Below are 17523 nucleotides of genomic sequence, written 5' to 3' on the forward strand. Positions count from 1 at the left end.
CAGTTCTTTAAACATACTCTACAGTGATAGACAATATATGTGGTTAGTCTCCTTTTGATTAGAAAGTTGGGGTCATAATCTTCCAACAATGTGTAAACTAATCATAATATCTTTTTTTTCCCCCCGGATGGAACAATTTAATCAATCTCACTGAAATAAAAGGACCGCTAAAATCTTAAGTGTTGGCTAATACTCCCAGTATTTATTCAGCAAATTCAGTAGGATAACAGTTTTGAAGATTTTTCAAATATAGGAAAAGGAGATGTTTTTGTACCTGGTCCAGTGATGATGTAATTAGTACAAGTGAAGGCCGTTATAATATATATAAATGAAATTGCTAGTTTTTTTCAGAAAGTAAAAAAAATAGATATATAAAACATTCCAGGTGAGAATATTCAGCATTAAACTGTTGTCCACAGTTCAGCAAATTTTTTCGTCCTGCAGGGGAGGGGTTGGGGGGGGGGACAGACAAAGATACATAACATATAAAGATAATATATAAACAACTGCAGTTTCCCCATCACAGCCAGCTTAGTTATGGGATGGACAGTGTATTTAGTGTAAGCACACCCACATAATTTCTCCCTATGTGTATTACGCGTGTTCTTACGTTAATACTTAAAATTGTCTTGGATTATTTTTATTTATTTATTGGTTATTAAAGGAAGATCTCGTTTAATAACCATTTGTTTAAGGACGGTTTTGAAGTCACAATTGTGCTAAAAATGACTTACCATTGGTTCTCGCACTTCCAGCTGTCACAGTGCCCTGTGGTCACGTGATCATGACTGGGTTTAGCAACCCTCATGTGGTCACATGATCACCATTTGCAACCTTCCAGCCAGCTTCCAACAAAATCCGGAGAAGCCGAGAAGATCACAAGTAGTGGGCCTGTGATGTCTTGCTTAATGACCATGGTGCTCCGTAAAACGTCGTAAAATTTGGTATGGTCACGTGGTATCTCACTTAATGACCATCTCACTTAATGAACAATTTTCTGGTCCGTATTGTCTTAAGTTGAAGACTAACTACCTGTATTATTACATCCATTATTTGAACCAAAATTCACATTATCTGTGCAGAGACAAAAAAATCTCTATAAAACAATGAAAGTTGTAATTTTTCAACGTTTTACGGAGGTGTAGATCAGAACGGGAAGCAAAATTACAATGTAAACACAGCAGGATTTTCTAGTTTTCTCAACTGAAGGGAGACTTTAATGGAGTCCCTTTGGGTTTTTTTTTTTTAAAAAAACGTTTTTCATATGTCTGTTTTTGTGTGTTTCTTGTCTCAAAATGCCAAAACACAATGCCCGGACATTTTTGGCAATCACAAAGGAAAGCATGGATTGTCCGTCCTGTTTCTAAAGTTTGTTTACAAATCTCATTTATTGCAAGAACGTCATCACCAAAATAATACGTTCATGCCTTCAGCCGTCTTGTGTTTAAAAACAGTATCAGGGAAAAACTAGTAATCTTTTAGTAATTGTAGTGTAGTTTGTTTGAAGAGGTAAGAGGAGGAACAATTTGATACTTCTTTACTTTTGACTTTATCTAAATTCATAGCTTTATCAGCAGGTAAATCTCCTAGGATCAGTGGAGATTTTGGACACATATACACGTCCAGCATCTCACCCTGAGATGGTTGGGACAATTCAGGATATGTTGTTGGATGAATTAAGGATTACAGGGTCATACAAAGCAAAAAAATGTGGTATGTATGTGTGTGTGTATATATGTATGTATATATGGATATATGTGTATACACACACACACCTGCAATTCCACATAAAATGTAATATTTTGGTTTAACTTACAGATTTTCCTTGAAGACATTTGATGTAATCATTGCATTTTCATCATACGTTACATCTTGACTACTCAATCCCAGGGACTCAAGTGCTAAAACATAAGAGAGAAAATATTTTTTTCCCCCTGAATGCATTGTTGCAGTATATACCACACCCAGTATAACCCCCCCCCCGTGCATATCTGCTTAAAAGAAGGCCTCTAAATTTGATTATAGCCTACATCCTTAGACCATTTATTTCGTGTTTAGATGGCTGCGATCATGTGACTCACCAAAATCAGAGTTTGCTGACCTACCTAGTAAGAATCACCTAGCTCCATGGTGGCGAATCTATGGCACGTGTGCCACAGGTGGCATGCAGAGCCCTCTTTGTGGGCACGTGCACCGTTGTCCCAGTTCTAGGCCTTCAGCTGGGTTTTATAAAACCTATTCACTTTAGGCCTCCACCGCCATGTGTTAAAAAAAAAGGTTAATCAATTTCAACTTGCGGGAAGAAAAAAAGATCTCGCTAAGTTGGAATTGATTGATTTTTAGCCCCACCCAGTCTGCCGATACCACCGCAGCCACGCCCACCCAATGGGCCATGCCCACCCAGCACCCGACGATACATAAGTGGGTTTTGGGTTGCAGTTTGGGCACTCGGTCTCTAAAAGGTTCGCCATCACTGACCTAGGTGGATTCACACATCACGGCAAGCAACGGCTTGCTAAATATACCGCAGTTGGCTAGATTCATTCAACACTATTGCTGTAAACTGATTTCCAAATTAGAGTGGCTGAATACATGGAAGGTACTAAGCCGAAATGTGTAATTCTGAGGGGTTACTATGGGGTTTAAATCCAAACTCTTCTGGCTGGGAAGAAATATTAACCCAACAAAAATATTAGATATATAGGCATGTTTTCCAGCATCTGTTTATGGGAAATCAAATAACTATTTTTTATTTAAACAAGGACCTTCTTTGCAGCTATAAAATAGAGAAGTCAATAGAAACTGATCATGGATTAGACAGTTCTTATATCTAGATATGTATATTCAGAAATACACTGTTCACACACTGCTTAATTATACAGCAAACGGATGGAGGCAGATTAAAAAAAATGTAAAGTGGTGATTTAGCTTATGTTTTGCCATGAATTCAGCTTTTTATAATATATATAACTATCGTATTATTTATTTATTTTATTTATTAGATTTATATACCACCCTTCTCCCGAGGGACTCAGGGCGGTGTACAGGGCAATTAAAATATGACATACAAAAGTTAAAAATAGATTAAATTAAATTTAGCCCCAAACAAAATAAATTAAATTATGAAATTTAAAACCCCAATGCCTCAGTCCAGGCCGGCAAGCTCGAATAACCAGGTATTACTAAATGGAAAGTTAAAAACCCATTAGACAGACTTAAAAACAGTAAAATAATTATAGAAAGCAACTACAAGTATTTCTATAGACTCATCCTGAACTTTCTGTTACCGCAAAGGGCCTTTTTAAAAAATATCATTTGCCCTCCCTGGCATAAAGAAATACATGCATATTCTGTCAGGTTCTAAAGAAAGAAAAATTAAGTTGGTCTGAAAATGCAGCTCACTCACAAGGACTTTTTGTTTTGTTTTTTTGGCTTGGCCTTATCAACTGCAGGAGATAATCTTAGCTAAAAGTTTCAGGATGGAAGAGGTGACTGTTGTCATCCTGCCTATTTATACAGGGACTCCTCAACTTACGACCACAATTGAGCCCCAAATCTGTGTTGCTAAGAGATAAAATTTATTAAGTGAGTTTTTGCCTCATTTTACGACTTTTCCTGCCACAGTTGTTAAGTGAAGCACTGCAGTTGTTAATAACCCAGTTGTTAAGCGAATCTGGCTTCCCCGTTGACTTGGCTTGTCAGAAGTTGCAAAAGGGGATCGCGTGACCCCGGGACGCTGCGACCATCATAAATATGAGTCAGTTGTCCAAGCATCCGAATGTAAATCACGTGACCATGGGGATGCTGCAGTGTGAACAATGGCCATAAGTGACTTTTTCCAGTGCTGTTGTGACTTTGAATGGTCACTAAATGAATTGTTGCAAGCTGAGGACTACCTGAACTGCTTCTGCTAAATTTCTGCTTTCCTGCCCAGGAAATAGTGAGAGTCTAAGGCAGTTTTATAGCACACACCAGCCTAGCAATCTAAAGTCTCCTGAGAAAGAAGTGTGTATTTTTCCAGATAATTTTTCTTTGTTTACTGGAAGAAGAAGATACATCATACTGTGTCAAGGGCACTTTGCTAGCCAAGCCACTGATATATTTACAAACAAACAAATCAGTTGGATTTTTGAATGAGAATTTAAATTATCATTACACTGGTTAGAAAATCGAAGAGACTCTTTTTCGGGTTCTCTCAGTTTACAGTCCCTTGCCATGGAAGACATGAAAAGATGGAGAGGAAGTTTATGAGATACGAAGAAACACCAACCTCCTTTGTATTGTACTACATTTATGTAGCCTTCGCCTCCCACATCTATCATATCGAACATTGCATCCAGGTTTGACTCATCCATAAGGTTGGGATAATCAGCACTAGACGCTTTGGCAATCTTGACTTTTTCCAGTGTCTTGATCAAAAATTCTCTTGGTCTTTCTGGAAAAGCAAAAAGATTGGTCACGTCGTTATCCACACCAAACCATATTGTTAAAATATATATCTAAAACTCCAGCTTAGCCTAACGCAAGGGACTCCAGACTTGGCAACTTTTAAGACTTGTGGACTTCAACTCCCCGAAATCCCCAGGAAGCCATGAATTCTGGGTCTTGTAGTCCACCCATCTTAAAAGTTGAGAAGGGACTCCAAAGTTGGTGACTTTAAGACTTGTGGGCTTCAACTCCCGGAATTCTCCAGACAGCCATGAATTCTGGGAGTTGTAGTCCACCCATCTTAAAAGCTGACAACGTTGAAAATTGCCAGCTTAGCCTAACACAAGGGTCTCCAACCTTGGCAATTTTTAAGACTTGTGGACTTCAACTCCCAGAATTCACCAGGCAGCCATGAATTCTGGGAGTTGTAGTCCACCCATCTTAGAAAGTTGAGAAGGGACTCCAACCTTGGCAACTTTTAAGACTTGTGGACTTCAACTCCCAGAATTCACCAGGCAGCCATGAATTCTGGGAGTTGTAGTCCACCCATCTTAGAAAGTTGAGAAGGGACTCCAACCTTGGCAACTTTTAAGACTTGTGGACTTCAACTCCCAGAATTCACCAGGCAGCCATGGATTCTGGGAGTTGTAGTCCACCCATCTTAAAAGATGACAAGCGACTCCAACCTTGGCAACTTTTAAGACGTGTGGACTTCAACTCCCAGAATTCAGCAGCGTGGCTGGGAGTTGAAGTCCACAAGCCTTAAAAGTTGTCAGGTTTGGAGACTCCTGGCCTAATGTCTGAATCCCTCACAGGTCATCTCTGAAGCAACGAGTGCCACCAAGGGAGCCATGCAGAAAACCCTCCTTTTAAAAAATAAAAATAAAAAATAGCAACCCCCGTTTTCCAGCTTTACGCTCCGCGCACGGCAAGTCCGCCTGCCTTCCCTCCGTGCCAGCCTCTCACCCGGCCGGTGATACAGTAGCAACGAGGTCAAACTATACAAAAGCTCCGGGATTTTGTGCTCCGCCAGGTACTCCCGGCCCTCCGTTTCTCGGTCCATCGCCGTTGCTAGGCGACGGGACAAGAACGCGCCGGCCACGTGACGCGGGAAGGCGGAGCGCTCGGCCAATCAGTTCGCCCGCCCGGTTCTTTCCCCTCCGCTGAGCTTTGGGTTGCGCGGGAGGGAGCGGCGACGAATGATGACGACAGCAGGAGGGGCGTGGCCTTCGGTCAAAAAAAAAAGCAGTCCGCGCGTGGCCCGGGCGAGGGGCGTTACCCCGTTTGGCGAGCTGCAAATTTTTAAAATTTGCAAGATTTGCCAAAAAAAATTATAATCTTAAGTTATTAAAGATCCGAGCGCCCATAAAAGCACTTTTGTGCATCTGCCCTCTCTTGGCCAAGAAGGAACGTGTGAACGGATCTTAAACCCGAGCTGACACGAATGCTGCATGACAACTGGTGTTATTAATAATAATAATAAGTACCAATAGGTGGTACCCATAGTAATAGGCGCCTTAGGTGCCATCCCAAAACAACTGGAGCACCACTTGGACACCATTGGCATTGACAAGTTGGCCGTTAGTCAATTGCAAAAGGGGCCTTACTGGGAACTGCTTCCATCCTGTGACAATATCTGTAATACCATCCAACATCCACATCTGCCTATCCCAGGGTAGACAGAAATGCCAAATCAAGTCTGATTAGAATAGAAAATGTAATGGAAATAGAATATGGAATGGAATGAATAGAATATAGAATGGGAATAGGAATAGAATAAGGAATAGAATACAATAGAATATAGAATGGGAATAGCGTAGAATAGAACAGAATATGAAATGGAGAGAACAGAATGGAATGGCAATAGGGATAGAATCGAATAAGGAATAGAATATCGGATGGGAATAGAATAAAATAGATAGAATATAGAATGGAATGGGAATAGGAATAGAATATAGAATAGAAAGAACAATGTAGAATATAATAGAATGGAATGTAAGAATCGAATAGAATATAGAATGGGAATAGAATAGAAATAGAACAGAATGTAATAGAATGGAATGTAATAGAATAGAATGTATGAATAGAATATAGAATGGAATAGAAATGGAATAAGAATTAGAATATAAATTAGAATAAGAATAGAATAACAGAGTCAGAAGGGACCTTGGAGGTCTTCTAGGCCAACCCCCCTGCGCCCCCCCCGCTTAGACAGGAAACCCTATACCATTTCAGACAAATGATTGTCCAATTTCTTCTTAAAAGTGACTCGAGCAGTGTACAAAACTCACAGCTGCAGACAGTCCTCGGCGTATAACCATTTAGTCACCACTCGAATTTACCATGGCATTGAAAAAAGTGGCTTATGACCAGAGGTAACCAAATTTTGAACATGTGACCGTGAAGATGCTACAATGGTCATAAGTGTAGAATACAGTCATAAGTCACTTTTTCCCAGTGCCGTTGTAAACAAACAGTTGATCACATCATTGTAAATTGGGGACTACTTGTAGTGTGGTGTTGGTACTGTGGTGACTCCAGCTATTAGGACTTAAGTTAAAATATCCTTATGAAGTATAATACACATAATGCACAATGCTTGCCAATTATCTCAGCTTGTGTTGGCTTAACAAGTTCTGTTTTTTTGAGAGTGCTTTGGTCAATCACCCTAGTGAAATCTGTCTGATCTATGATTGACACCTACCTGTGAAGTGACCGGACAACCCTCCTGTCCATCTTTTTGAAGAACAAAGTCCTCCCTTTCCTAAGAGTTGTCAGCAAGATTGTGGTGTGAGACACATATTGAGTCGTTCTGTCCTTTTCACTGGGGCTTTTGTACGTAATGGAGGTCGTTTTGAGGCTTTTTGTACTTTGATGGTAACAATGGAGCCATCACACAGGGATGACGCTTCATACTGACAAGCAGAAATACTAAATATATTTCCTTATTTTGGGAAGTGGGTTTCTCTTTCAGAACAGGTCCTAAAAAAACCTTCCACTGAGTCGTGTCAAGGCTTATAATTTTTCCCAGATAACCCTGGAGCTTTTTCTTTTTACAAAGCAATAAAGCGTTGCGTGGTGTTTTTTCTTAGAAACATATAAATTATTTTATTTACAAAGCCGTGTTACAAATAATAATAATAATAACAATAATAAGCAAAACCAACAAATAATAAAAGAAATACAATCGCCCACTAGAGAATATCTCCAGGCCTGGGTGCTAAACCATGGCAGTATCAGTCAAGATACAAGTTTGTTCGTTATTTTCCCTTTTCTCAAAACTGTAAGTCATAAATTTTACTATTTACATCTACTTCCGACACTTACAATTATCACAAGCATGGAATGGGTTTTCTCAAGATACTGCTAATACATCATAAAAGGTGCAGAAGGAGGAAAATAGTGTTACAAAATATGGGTCCGTAGAAAAAAAATGGACTGTACACATATGGCAATTATTATTTTTTTACAATGATTGGACGTGCTATTTTCAAAAGTCTTCTCGAAAAGGATTCTAAAATCTGTAGTAGGAAAGCATAATTGAGGAGGTGCAAATTTCACTTCTGTGCAACAGAATTTATTTATTTATTTCCCATGACCGACCAGCTATGTAAAACCCAAAGTTTTTCTTAAAGTGCCATGGGGTAAAACAGCATAACAAAATAGAAGGTGTAGATAGAAAAAATTCTTTTCTTCTTTTTAAACAAGAGTTCACTGAGAATCGGCAATAATAGAATATGCTGTATAAACTATTCTCTACAAAGGTTGATCGGCACTATGTACAATTGTTAACATCGGTACAAAAGAAGGCATATCCAAGTTGCTTTTTAAATTTTTTTTTTAAATATGGCTGACGGGCCTATGCATTGCATTATGTGTAACAACCAAAGCCAACTGTTTTAACAAATGCTACACTACAATACAGGCTGGTCTAGTCCATTTCCATTTTTAAAACCGCACTATATATACCATTTTAGTATATATAAATTAAATGACCTTTTTTTTTTTTAAATGTGATGGGACAAAATGTGGAGGGCTGTATTTAATACTTAGCTTTTCAAAATGCTGTGAGATCTACGTCACGGAAAATGAAAAGTTAAATACGCGTTATTCCAAAGTACCCCCCCAAACATCCAGCTTTCTACATAATAGATGCACGTTAAGCTAAGGAAGTCTTGATGTTATTAAATTGTTCCTTCACTAGCCGAATTCATAATCATCGTACTTTTTTCCCCTCAAAAACATAGAACAGCAGTTCGATAATTGGAGCGTTGTTCTGCTACTGAAATTTGATTAACTCCTGCAGCTGTACAACACAAAATAAATTAGTTTTTTTTAAAAAACAAGGCTCTGTTCCTACAACCAAAGACAAAAAATTGTGCAAAAATAAAGATATGTACATTGTTTTTCAATCTGAAGAATGTACAATAAAACACAACTCAAAATACATGAAAAATACAACCATTGCTTATATTTTCTTAAGTTTCATATCGCTCATGAAACCTCTCTTGTCACTTTCCAAGTATAAGAAAACATAAATTACAATAACATTATAAAAATTATTTTGAGAATATTTTCTAATTTCCCCCAAGAGGCCTAGCCTTGTTCACCATTGTTAAACATTTTCTGTTTTAAAATCTGCCCTAAGCCTTTACTTTAAAAGGAAAGAAGCTAATAAACTATTTGCATTCATTTTCATTTCTCCCCAAGATGTAAATAAACCTGCATATAAGTGCACTTTTAATTCTGTAGAAATAAAAGTTAATTTCTTCGTAGTAATTTTGTAGTACCTTAGTATAATTGGTTTCCTGATTACAAAAAATCTACTTTCGTTTTTAAAAAATCAGTAATTCCTGTAAAAACATTGTCAGTGCAATTTAACTGATGCAAATTCAGTATGTCCGATTTCTGTTTTTGCGAAGGACAGCAATCCTTTCCTTGGCCCCTTCACCTAGGTATGAGGAAATGGTCACACAATATTCCTATTAATATTGGTAATAATAGCCAGATGCATTAACCCTTCAGTGTGTTGAAAGGATCTAGAACACGGACACTGTAGCCATAAGTCAGCAAAATTGATGGACATTTTCTTTTTCATCCCAAGGACAATAATTAATACAGAAGTTACTGCAAATTTGAAATAATAGCTTTGCTCAATCTATCCTTTGTATCACACATGGTATTATTTCGAAATGTCCACTGCTCCCGTTGTTGCAAGAAACTAAAAAAAAGAGGAGAAAACGTAACAATTTCCTTCTAAAGGCATCAATTAAAATCAAGCCCGATTGCACAGATCAGAGGCCAACACATGTAAGAAATTAAAGTAAACCATGACTACAATTTTATGGGGGAAAAATGAAAGATTTTAATACAAAAATTACGAAAAAATCTGCAGGACACAAAAACCAATAAGCTGGCTTGGAGAAGGGCTGCAAAAATATAGAGATGGTTGTTCTCCTTATCACGGAAGAGTCCTTATCCGACCAGCCCGATTTAATGTTTTCTGAAAGAGAAAATGAACAGTTCATCGTAAATGACAAACGGGATTGTGTGTGTGTGTGTGTGTGTGTGTGTGTGTGTATATATATATATATATATATATATATATATATATATATATATATATATATATATATGGATCTTTGGTTATTCGGGTTTTTCCCCGCGTAGAACTAAAATCAATTTCATGTCCCGTGGCTTCAAAATGTTGGACCAGGGATGAAGTTTGTTCTCCCTTTCTGAGTGAGTTTTTGTGCTCTTCAATGGCTTCAAAAACTCACTCAGAAAAGGAGAACAAACTTCATCCCTGGTCCAAAATTTTGAAGCCACGGGACATGAAATTGATTTTAAAAAAACCAAAACTATCGCCAAAATTGAACATTTTAACAACAGAATAATCAGAGAAGCCATTGAGATAGAAAAACGCCCCCACAGCATAAACAAACGAGATGATACCTCTCGCCTACCAACCATTTGGAAACCCGCCTTGATTGACAGACGAGTCCCAACCACCAAGAATGACAGACCCAAACTCATGATAACACCACATGACATCACCACCACACCATTCAAAAAGCAAATCCGAACCCACAATAACGAGGCACAACCACAAAACAGAAACCTAACTACAGCTGCAACATCAGCCACTTTAAACCCCTCCAAACCACACAATAAGCAAACTGACACCCACTATAAAAACATAGCACCACCACAAACACGAAGCCGAACAAAAGCAGCACAACTCACCAGCTCAAGTCTAAGGCTGGCAGCTGAGACCAGCCCATCCACTCAAAACACACCCCCACCCAATCAGAACACACCCACCATTCAAAACACACTCCCACCCAATCAGAACACACTTACTCCCCCACCCAATCAGAGCACACCTCCACCCACAGCACACACCCCCTCTGGCAGTTTAAAAAAGAGGAACAAACAGCCACATGCTTCTCCCAGAAGAAGGAAGCAGAAGCCACCAGCCTGATGATGACGGATGGGATTCCGTCGAAACGTCGCCCCTACACCTTTAGTTCTACGCGGGGAAAAACCCGAATAACCAAAGATCCACATACGAACACCCGCGAAAACCTCAGAAAACAAATATATATATATTCGGGTTTTTTCCCGTGTAGAATTGAAGGTGTAGAAGCAACGTTGTCACTTTATCATGATGATCTCATACTCTTGCTCCAGGTATTATTTGGAGGAAAAAAGGGGGAACGTTTTCCCATCTAATTCTTGCATGTTTTGAAAGCTGTAAACAAGTCTTTCCAATCAGATGCTGTTGATTAGATAGATTAGTTGGATTGGCTGTTTCTGTCTGTCTGTCTGTCTATCACGTAACTCTCACACAGTGACCCGAATGACCAAAGATCCACATATATATATATATATATATATATATATATATATATATATATATATATATATATATATATATATATATATATATATATATATATATATATATATATATATATATATATATATATTTTAAAACAACACAAAATCCAGCAGTCTAAAGATACAGCCAGTCCTCATTTTTCACACTTGTGTACATTGCAGCATCTCCATGAACATGTGATCAAAATTAAAACACTTGGCAACTGTCTGAGATTTATGACCGTCGCAGCGTCCCCGGGGGCAGGGGGATCACGCAATCTCCTTTTTCCCCCTTCTGAGAAGCAAAGCCAATGGGGCAAAGCCAGATTCACTTAAGTGTTACTAACTTAAACCAACTGCAGTGAATCACTTTACAAACGTGGCAATAAAGGTCGTAAAATGGGGCAAAGCTTATTTAACAAATGTTTCCTTTAGCAACACAAATTTGGGGCTCAGTTGGGGTCCTAAGTCAAGGACCACCTGTATACTTCCCAGCAAATTTCAATTCTGCATTTCTTTAGGAAACCAGAAAAGCCAACACAGTGCTAGGCTGCATTTAACAGAGGGATAGAATCAGGATCACGAGAAGTGTTAATACCACTTTACAAGGCCACACCTGGAATCCTGCATTCAGTTTTGATCACCACGATGTAAAAAAGTTGTTGAGACTGTAGAAAGAGTGCAGAGAAGAGCAACAAAGATGATCACGGGACTGGAGGCTAAAACTTATAAGGAACGGCTGCTGGAATTGGGTGTGTCTAGTTTAATGAAGAGAAGGACTAGGGGTGACAGGATAGCAGCCTTCCAATATCTCAGGGGCTGCCCCAAAGAAGAGGGAGTCAAGCTATTCTCCAAAGCCCATGAAGGCAGGACAAGAAGGAACGGATGGAAACTAATCAAGGAGAGAAGCAACCTGGAACTAGGGAGGAATTTCCTGACAGTGAGAACAATTAACCAGTGGAACAATCTGCCTCCAGAAGTTGTGAATGCTCCAACACTGGAAGTTTTTAAGAAGAGACTGGACAGCCCTTTGTCTGAAATGGCATAGGGTATCCTGCCTGAGCAGGGGGTTGGACTAGATGACCTCCAAGGTCCCTCCCCACTTGATTATTATTATAACAGAACCACACTCACTTTGCCGTTTATAACACTGTACACCCAAGCAGTTTTATCAATATGGTAACGAGTTAGCAATTAACCAGTGTAACAAAAAACAAAAAACAAAAAAGGTAGCCCTTGATTGACAACCGCATCTGAGCTCAAAACTGCCACTGCTAGGCAAGACGGTTAGCTGAGTTTTGCCCCAGTTCACTATCTTTTTGGCCACAGTTGTTAACCGAATCACTGCAGCTCTTTAAGTGAGTTATGCAGTCATTAAGTGAATTATTTTATTTTATTTATTTTTATTTTAATCCCATTTATATCCCGCCCTTCTCCGAAGACTCAGGGCGGCTTACAAGCTTAGCAGTAGCCTTCATTCTAGGTATATGCCTGCTTATTAGGGCTTTCGCCCCCCCCCCCAAGCGGCATTTTTACAAAGTCAGCTTATTGCCCCCAACAATCTGGGTCCTCATTTTACCTACCTCGGAAGGATGGAAGGCTGAGTCAACCTTGAGCCTGGTGGGATGCGAACCTGCACTAATTGCAGGCAGCTTGGTGTTACATTACACCAGGGGTGTCAAACTCAGTTTCATTGAGGGCCGCATCAGCATTGTGGTTGCCCTCAGGGGGCCGGGTGGGTATGGCCAGGGTGGGCGTGGCCTACTGGGTGGGCGTGGCTAGAGTGCGTATGGCCTACTGGGTGGGCGTGGCCAGCTCTACATCGTTCGCATCAAGGGTGCCTATGGGGTCCTGGGCAGGAGTGGGACAGATCTGAGGGTCTCTGGCAGAAGGAGGGTCTCTGGGCCAGGGCCAAGGCAGTGGGGACCGTTCCCTCACTGTTTCCAGGATGGCTTCGCGGGCCACATGAAACCACTTCGCGGGCCGGATCCGGCCCCCGGGCCTTGTGTTTGGCATGTCTGCATTACACGGTCCTTAAGCAAACCTGTCTTCCCCCATTGACTTTGCTTGTGACAAGTGGTGATCCCAGGGCAGTGCAACCGTCACGAAGACCTGCCAGTTGCCCGGCGACTGAATTTTGATCATGTGACCCTGGGGAACGCGGCAATGTTCGTAAATGTGGAAAAAACGGTCCTTACGTGACTTTTTTCGCTGCCGTTGTAATTCTGGTCACTAAAGAAGTGGTCTTAAGTCAAGGACCACTTTTATTTTAGGTGTTCCCTTGACGAGTATAACTTACCTTTTATGAACCAGTGATTTTAAATTGTGCTGCACATAGTAATCGGATATAATTGCTCTTCTCATCATCATTTTTTATTTCAAGGGCATTCGATCAAGGATTCATAAACTTGGAAGGGACATTCCTTCGCGAATTGTGGTTTATTACAGGCTGCTCACAGGTGTGCAAGGGCAGATTATGCACCAAATTCTAGATGAAGTGAAGGTTGGGTGGATGGCAATTATTCAAGGCTTCTAACAATTGCTGGGAACGTGTCTCTTTGTCACAGAACCAGCGTTTTGTAATTGTTCAGTAAAATGACTTAAGTCTTTTGAAGAATACTTGAATTGTTACACTAAATGTTTTAGTCCAAAAGCTGCTGGTGGTGGTGGTGGAAAGTACATAAGCCTCATCTTTCCAAAAAATGCATGCTTAAATATACATCTAGGACTTTGTACAAATGGGTAAGGATGTGAGTTTGTTTGGAAAAGGAGATTATTATACAGATAGTCCTCGGGTTATGACGGTGATGGAGTCTGCTTTAAAGCTTAAAGATTTAAACCAGCACCCTGAATAATAAATGTTAAAGGAAGTCCACTCTGCATTCAAACTGCTGACTTCAAAAGCTGGTTTGTTTTATCTGCGATTGGTTAATAAATAATTCTTCGGTCCTGGGGTGATGACCGAAGTGCCAGCTTTTCAATTTCTGTTTTTATGGTTTTCATAGCGAGCGGCCCGGAGCTGTATTTTAAGACGGACAGCTGTACGAATCTTTTAAATAAATAAATATGATAAAAGCAATGGACTTGGTAAGACAAACCACGCTTGTTAACCATAATACAGCAATTAAGTGATGCACATTAAAGTATAATTTTAAAAAAAACCACAAACTCACTTGTTTGTTGTGCATTAGATTTGATGTACTTGAAGGACTGGACTGGGACAGAGCTATACCACTGTTTTTTCCAATCTGCAAAGTGATAAACACAAAAAAAGGCCTTTATTTCCACTAGTTTCTGCATATCATTGGAATGTAGTTTTCAGTTTGTTTCTTTTTTAAAAAAAAAAACTCCCGTTGGAGTTCAAACCCCGAAGACTGACTGACTTCTAAGATCACGAGAAGTATTAGTACCACTTTACAAAACCCTAGTGAGACCACACCAGGAACACTGTAGCCAATTTTGGTCACCAGATCACAAAAAAGATGTTGAGAGTTTGGGGAAAAAATATCAGAGAAGAGCAACTAAGATGATCCAAGGCCTGGAGACTAAAACATACGAAGAACGGCTGCGGGAATTTGGGTTTGGCCAGTCTAAAGAAAAGAAGAAACGGGGGTGACATGATAGCAATATTCCAATATCTGAGGGGCTGCTACCAAGAAGAAGGAGTCAAGCTATTCTCCAAAGCACCAATGGTTGGAAACTGATCAAAGAGAGAAGCAACCTGGAATTAAGGAGAAACTTCCTGACAGTGAGGACAATTAACCAGTGGAACAGCTTTGCCTTCAGAAATCGTGGGTGCTTCATCACTGCAGGTTTTTAAGAAGAGACTAGACAGTCACTTGTCTGAGAGATTCTCCTACTTGAGAGCAGGGGGCTGGACTAGAAGACCTCCAAGGTCCCTTCCATTTATTCTATTCTATTCTATTCTATTCTATTCTATTCTATTCTATTCTATTCTATTCTATTCTATTCTATTCTATTCTATTCCATTCCATTCCATTCCATTCCATTCCATTCCACTCCATTCCATTATTTCATTTCTATTCTATTTCATTTCTATTGTATTCCACTTACCGTCCGAGAAATGGCATGGTTTGGCGTATCTGGCACTGGAGAAATGAGATTGGGCGTGTTCTTTTTATGAACACTATTCATTCCAGGCATTTTAGTAATTTTACAGGCTTTGCTGCTGGCGGTTGAGTTCTTGCGCTTCTTCCCTTCCGATTTGTCAAAACAAAGGGGCAGAGAAGAGACGGCGTTGTGCGGGGCGAAGGAATGGTCCGCCAAAGGGTGCACCAAGGAAGGGACCGACAAACCGGAGGGGTCAATACTGCTCACGACGATGCTCATGTGCTTTACCGAGTCCGCCGCGCCACTCGAGAGCGGAGTCCGTCCTGAGGGCTCTGATTTGGCACTGAAGGGACTGGTTCCGTTGTTGGCGTTGTGCACGGAGAGGCTGTTGTAGGAAGATGTGGCCTGGTAAGAATTGAGGGCGGGACTGGGGTTCAAGACACAATTTTTCCTGTGCGCCCCTGAAAACAAGGACGAGGAAGAAGTCTGGAAAGGTAATGAGGAGGAGGAGGAGGAGGAGGAAGAGGAGGAGGAAGAAGACGGCAGCCTTTTTTTTTTGTTACCAGAAGATTCGTCGCCGCTGCGACACAAGATGTCTCTGACTTTGGAGGATTTGCTGGTTTTCGTTTTGGATGGCTTGTGAGACGGGGAAGGGATGACGGCCGGCAGAGGCGACAGAGCAGGCGGTATCTTGAAGGCGGAGTCTACGATGCTCAAGCTGGCGGCCACGTGCGGGAAGGCGGTGGCGTGGGACGTTATGGAGCTGGCGTCCGATGTGGTTGCGAAAGGGGCGCTGGACAGCATGGTGGACGTCATGATGTAGGAAGGAGGGATTCTGGAGCTGACGGGCGCGGAGGGGATATACGCCGAGGTGGGATTACTGAAAGGCTGGAGAACGGAGGCCGGGAAGGGGCTGCTGATGTGGGCTGCTGGGGACGGCATGGGACTATCCACGGCGGGAGGGATTTTCCTAACGTATGGAGGAAAAGAAACACACGCTGGGATAGAGACATTTTCCTTCAGTCCCACCTGGCATCCTTAGCTAACAAAGCATTAAGAGCTTTCCTACAAGGATTAAGAAATAGGGATAGAGATAGATAAGACAGATAGACAGACAGATAGATATGGATGGATGGATGGATGGATGGATGGATGGATGGATGGATGGATGGATGGATAGATGGATGGATGGATGGACAGACAGACAGATAGATAAGATATGGATGGATGTGGATGGATGGATGGATGGATGGATGGATGGATGGATAGATAGATAGATAGATAGATAGATAGATAGATAGATAGATAGATAGATAGATAGATAGATAGATAGATAGATAGATAGATAGATAGATAGATATGGATAGATAGACAGAGACAGATAGAAAGATAGGGATAGATGATTAGGTAGGTAGGTAGGTAGATAATAGAGATAGATAGATAGATGATAGATAGATAGATAGATAGATAGATAGATAGATAGATAGATAGATAGATAGATAGATAGATAGACGGACAGAGATACAGATAGACAGACAGACAAGCAAGCAAGCTTTCCTCAAAATGTAGCTAATATTTTATTACTTTGTGGTTACTGAAATTTATTTATTTATTTTTATTTATTTGATTTGATTTGTATACCGCCCTTCTCCCGAAGGACTCAGGGCGGTAAACAGGGACATAAATACCAAAATACCCAAAATAAAGAAATTAAAAACAAACTAAACCCTAGTGCCCAAATGCAGAAAATAAATTACATTAAAACAATAATTAAAACAAAACCCATCAGACCAGGCCGGCTTGTTCAAACAAATAGGTTTTTAGGTCGCGTCGGAAGGAGCGAAGGTCGGGAGCCATCCGGAGCTCAACCGGTAAACGGTTCCAAAGGTCAGGCGCACCCACAGAGAACGCTCTCCCCCTGGGGGTCACCAGACGGCATTCTCCGAACGGCGGCACCCTGAGGAGGCCCTCTCTGTGGGAGCGCACTGGACGGAGGGAAGTTGATGCCGGCCGCAGGTGCTCCCTAAGGTACTCCGGACCCATGCCATGTAGGGCTTTATAGGTCATAACCAGTACCTTGAATCTCACCCGGAAGGCAACCGGAAGCCAATGCAGCTCACGGAGCAGAGGTGTAATATGGGA

General features: G+C 40.7%; 2 protein-coding genes across 6 annotated transcripts in view; both read right to left on the reverse strand.

Moving 5' to 3' along the window:
• Positions 1-202: 202 nt before the first annotated feature.
• Positions 203-5497, reverse strand: EFCAB10 (EF-hand calcium binding domain 10). Its single transcript, XM_081331356.1, has 4 exons — positions 5395-5497; positions 4271-4435; positions 1817-1901; positions 203-438 (listed from the first exon to the last, which is right to left on the reverse strand). The coding sequence occupies exons 1-4, from the start codon at positions 5489-5491 to the stop codon at positions 402-404; spliced, it is 384 nt and encodes a 127-aa protein (XP_081187482.1). The 5' UTR covers positions 5492-5497; the 3' UTR covers positions 203-401.
• A 2755-nt stretch (positions 5498-8252) lies between these two features.
• ATXN7L1 (ataxin 7 like 1) overlaps positions 8253-17523 on the reverse strand; it is a 77041-nt gene continuing 67770 nt past the window's right edge. For 3 of the 5 annotated variants that reach the window (XR_014026802.1, XR_014026803.1, XR_014026804.1), the window contains 4 exons: positions 15385-16351; positions 14484-14558; positions 13610-13798; positions 9915-9931 (listed from right to left, as the gene is read on the reverse strand). Coding sequence is in view for 2 of the 5 variants with exons in the window: in XM_081330398.1 (XP_081186524.1) it covers positions 9890-9931; positions 14484-14558; positions 15385-16351 (1084 nt within the window). In the remaining 3 variants the exon portion in view is untranslated. Of the gene's footprint in view, positions 9932-13609; positions 13799-14483; positions 14559-15384; positions 16352-17523 lie in introns of all 5 variants that reach the window. The other 2 variants (XM_081330398.1, XM_081330397.1) reach the window with 1 other exon arrangement.

Source organism: Vipera berus (genome assembly GCF_964194415.1).
Source record: "Vipera berus genome assembly, chromosome: 6".
Taxonomy (NCBI): Eukaryota; Metazoa; Chordata; class Lepidosauria; order Squamata; family Viperidae; genus Vipera; species Vipera berus.

Coding starts and splice junctions, on each gene's coding strand:
- EFCAB10 (XM_081331356.1), bottom strand. CDS start 5,491: ATGGACCGAGAAACGGAGGGCCGGGAGTACCTGGCGGAGCACAAAATC. Junction 4,436..5,394: donor GCTACTGTATCACCGGCCGG/GTGAGAGGCTGG, acceptor TTGCTTTTCCAG/AAAGACCAAGAGAATTTTTG. Junction 1,902..4,270: donor TGTAGTACAATACAAAGGAG/GTTGGTGTTTCT, acceptor CTTATGTTTTAG/CACTTGAGTCCCTGGGATTG.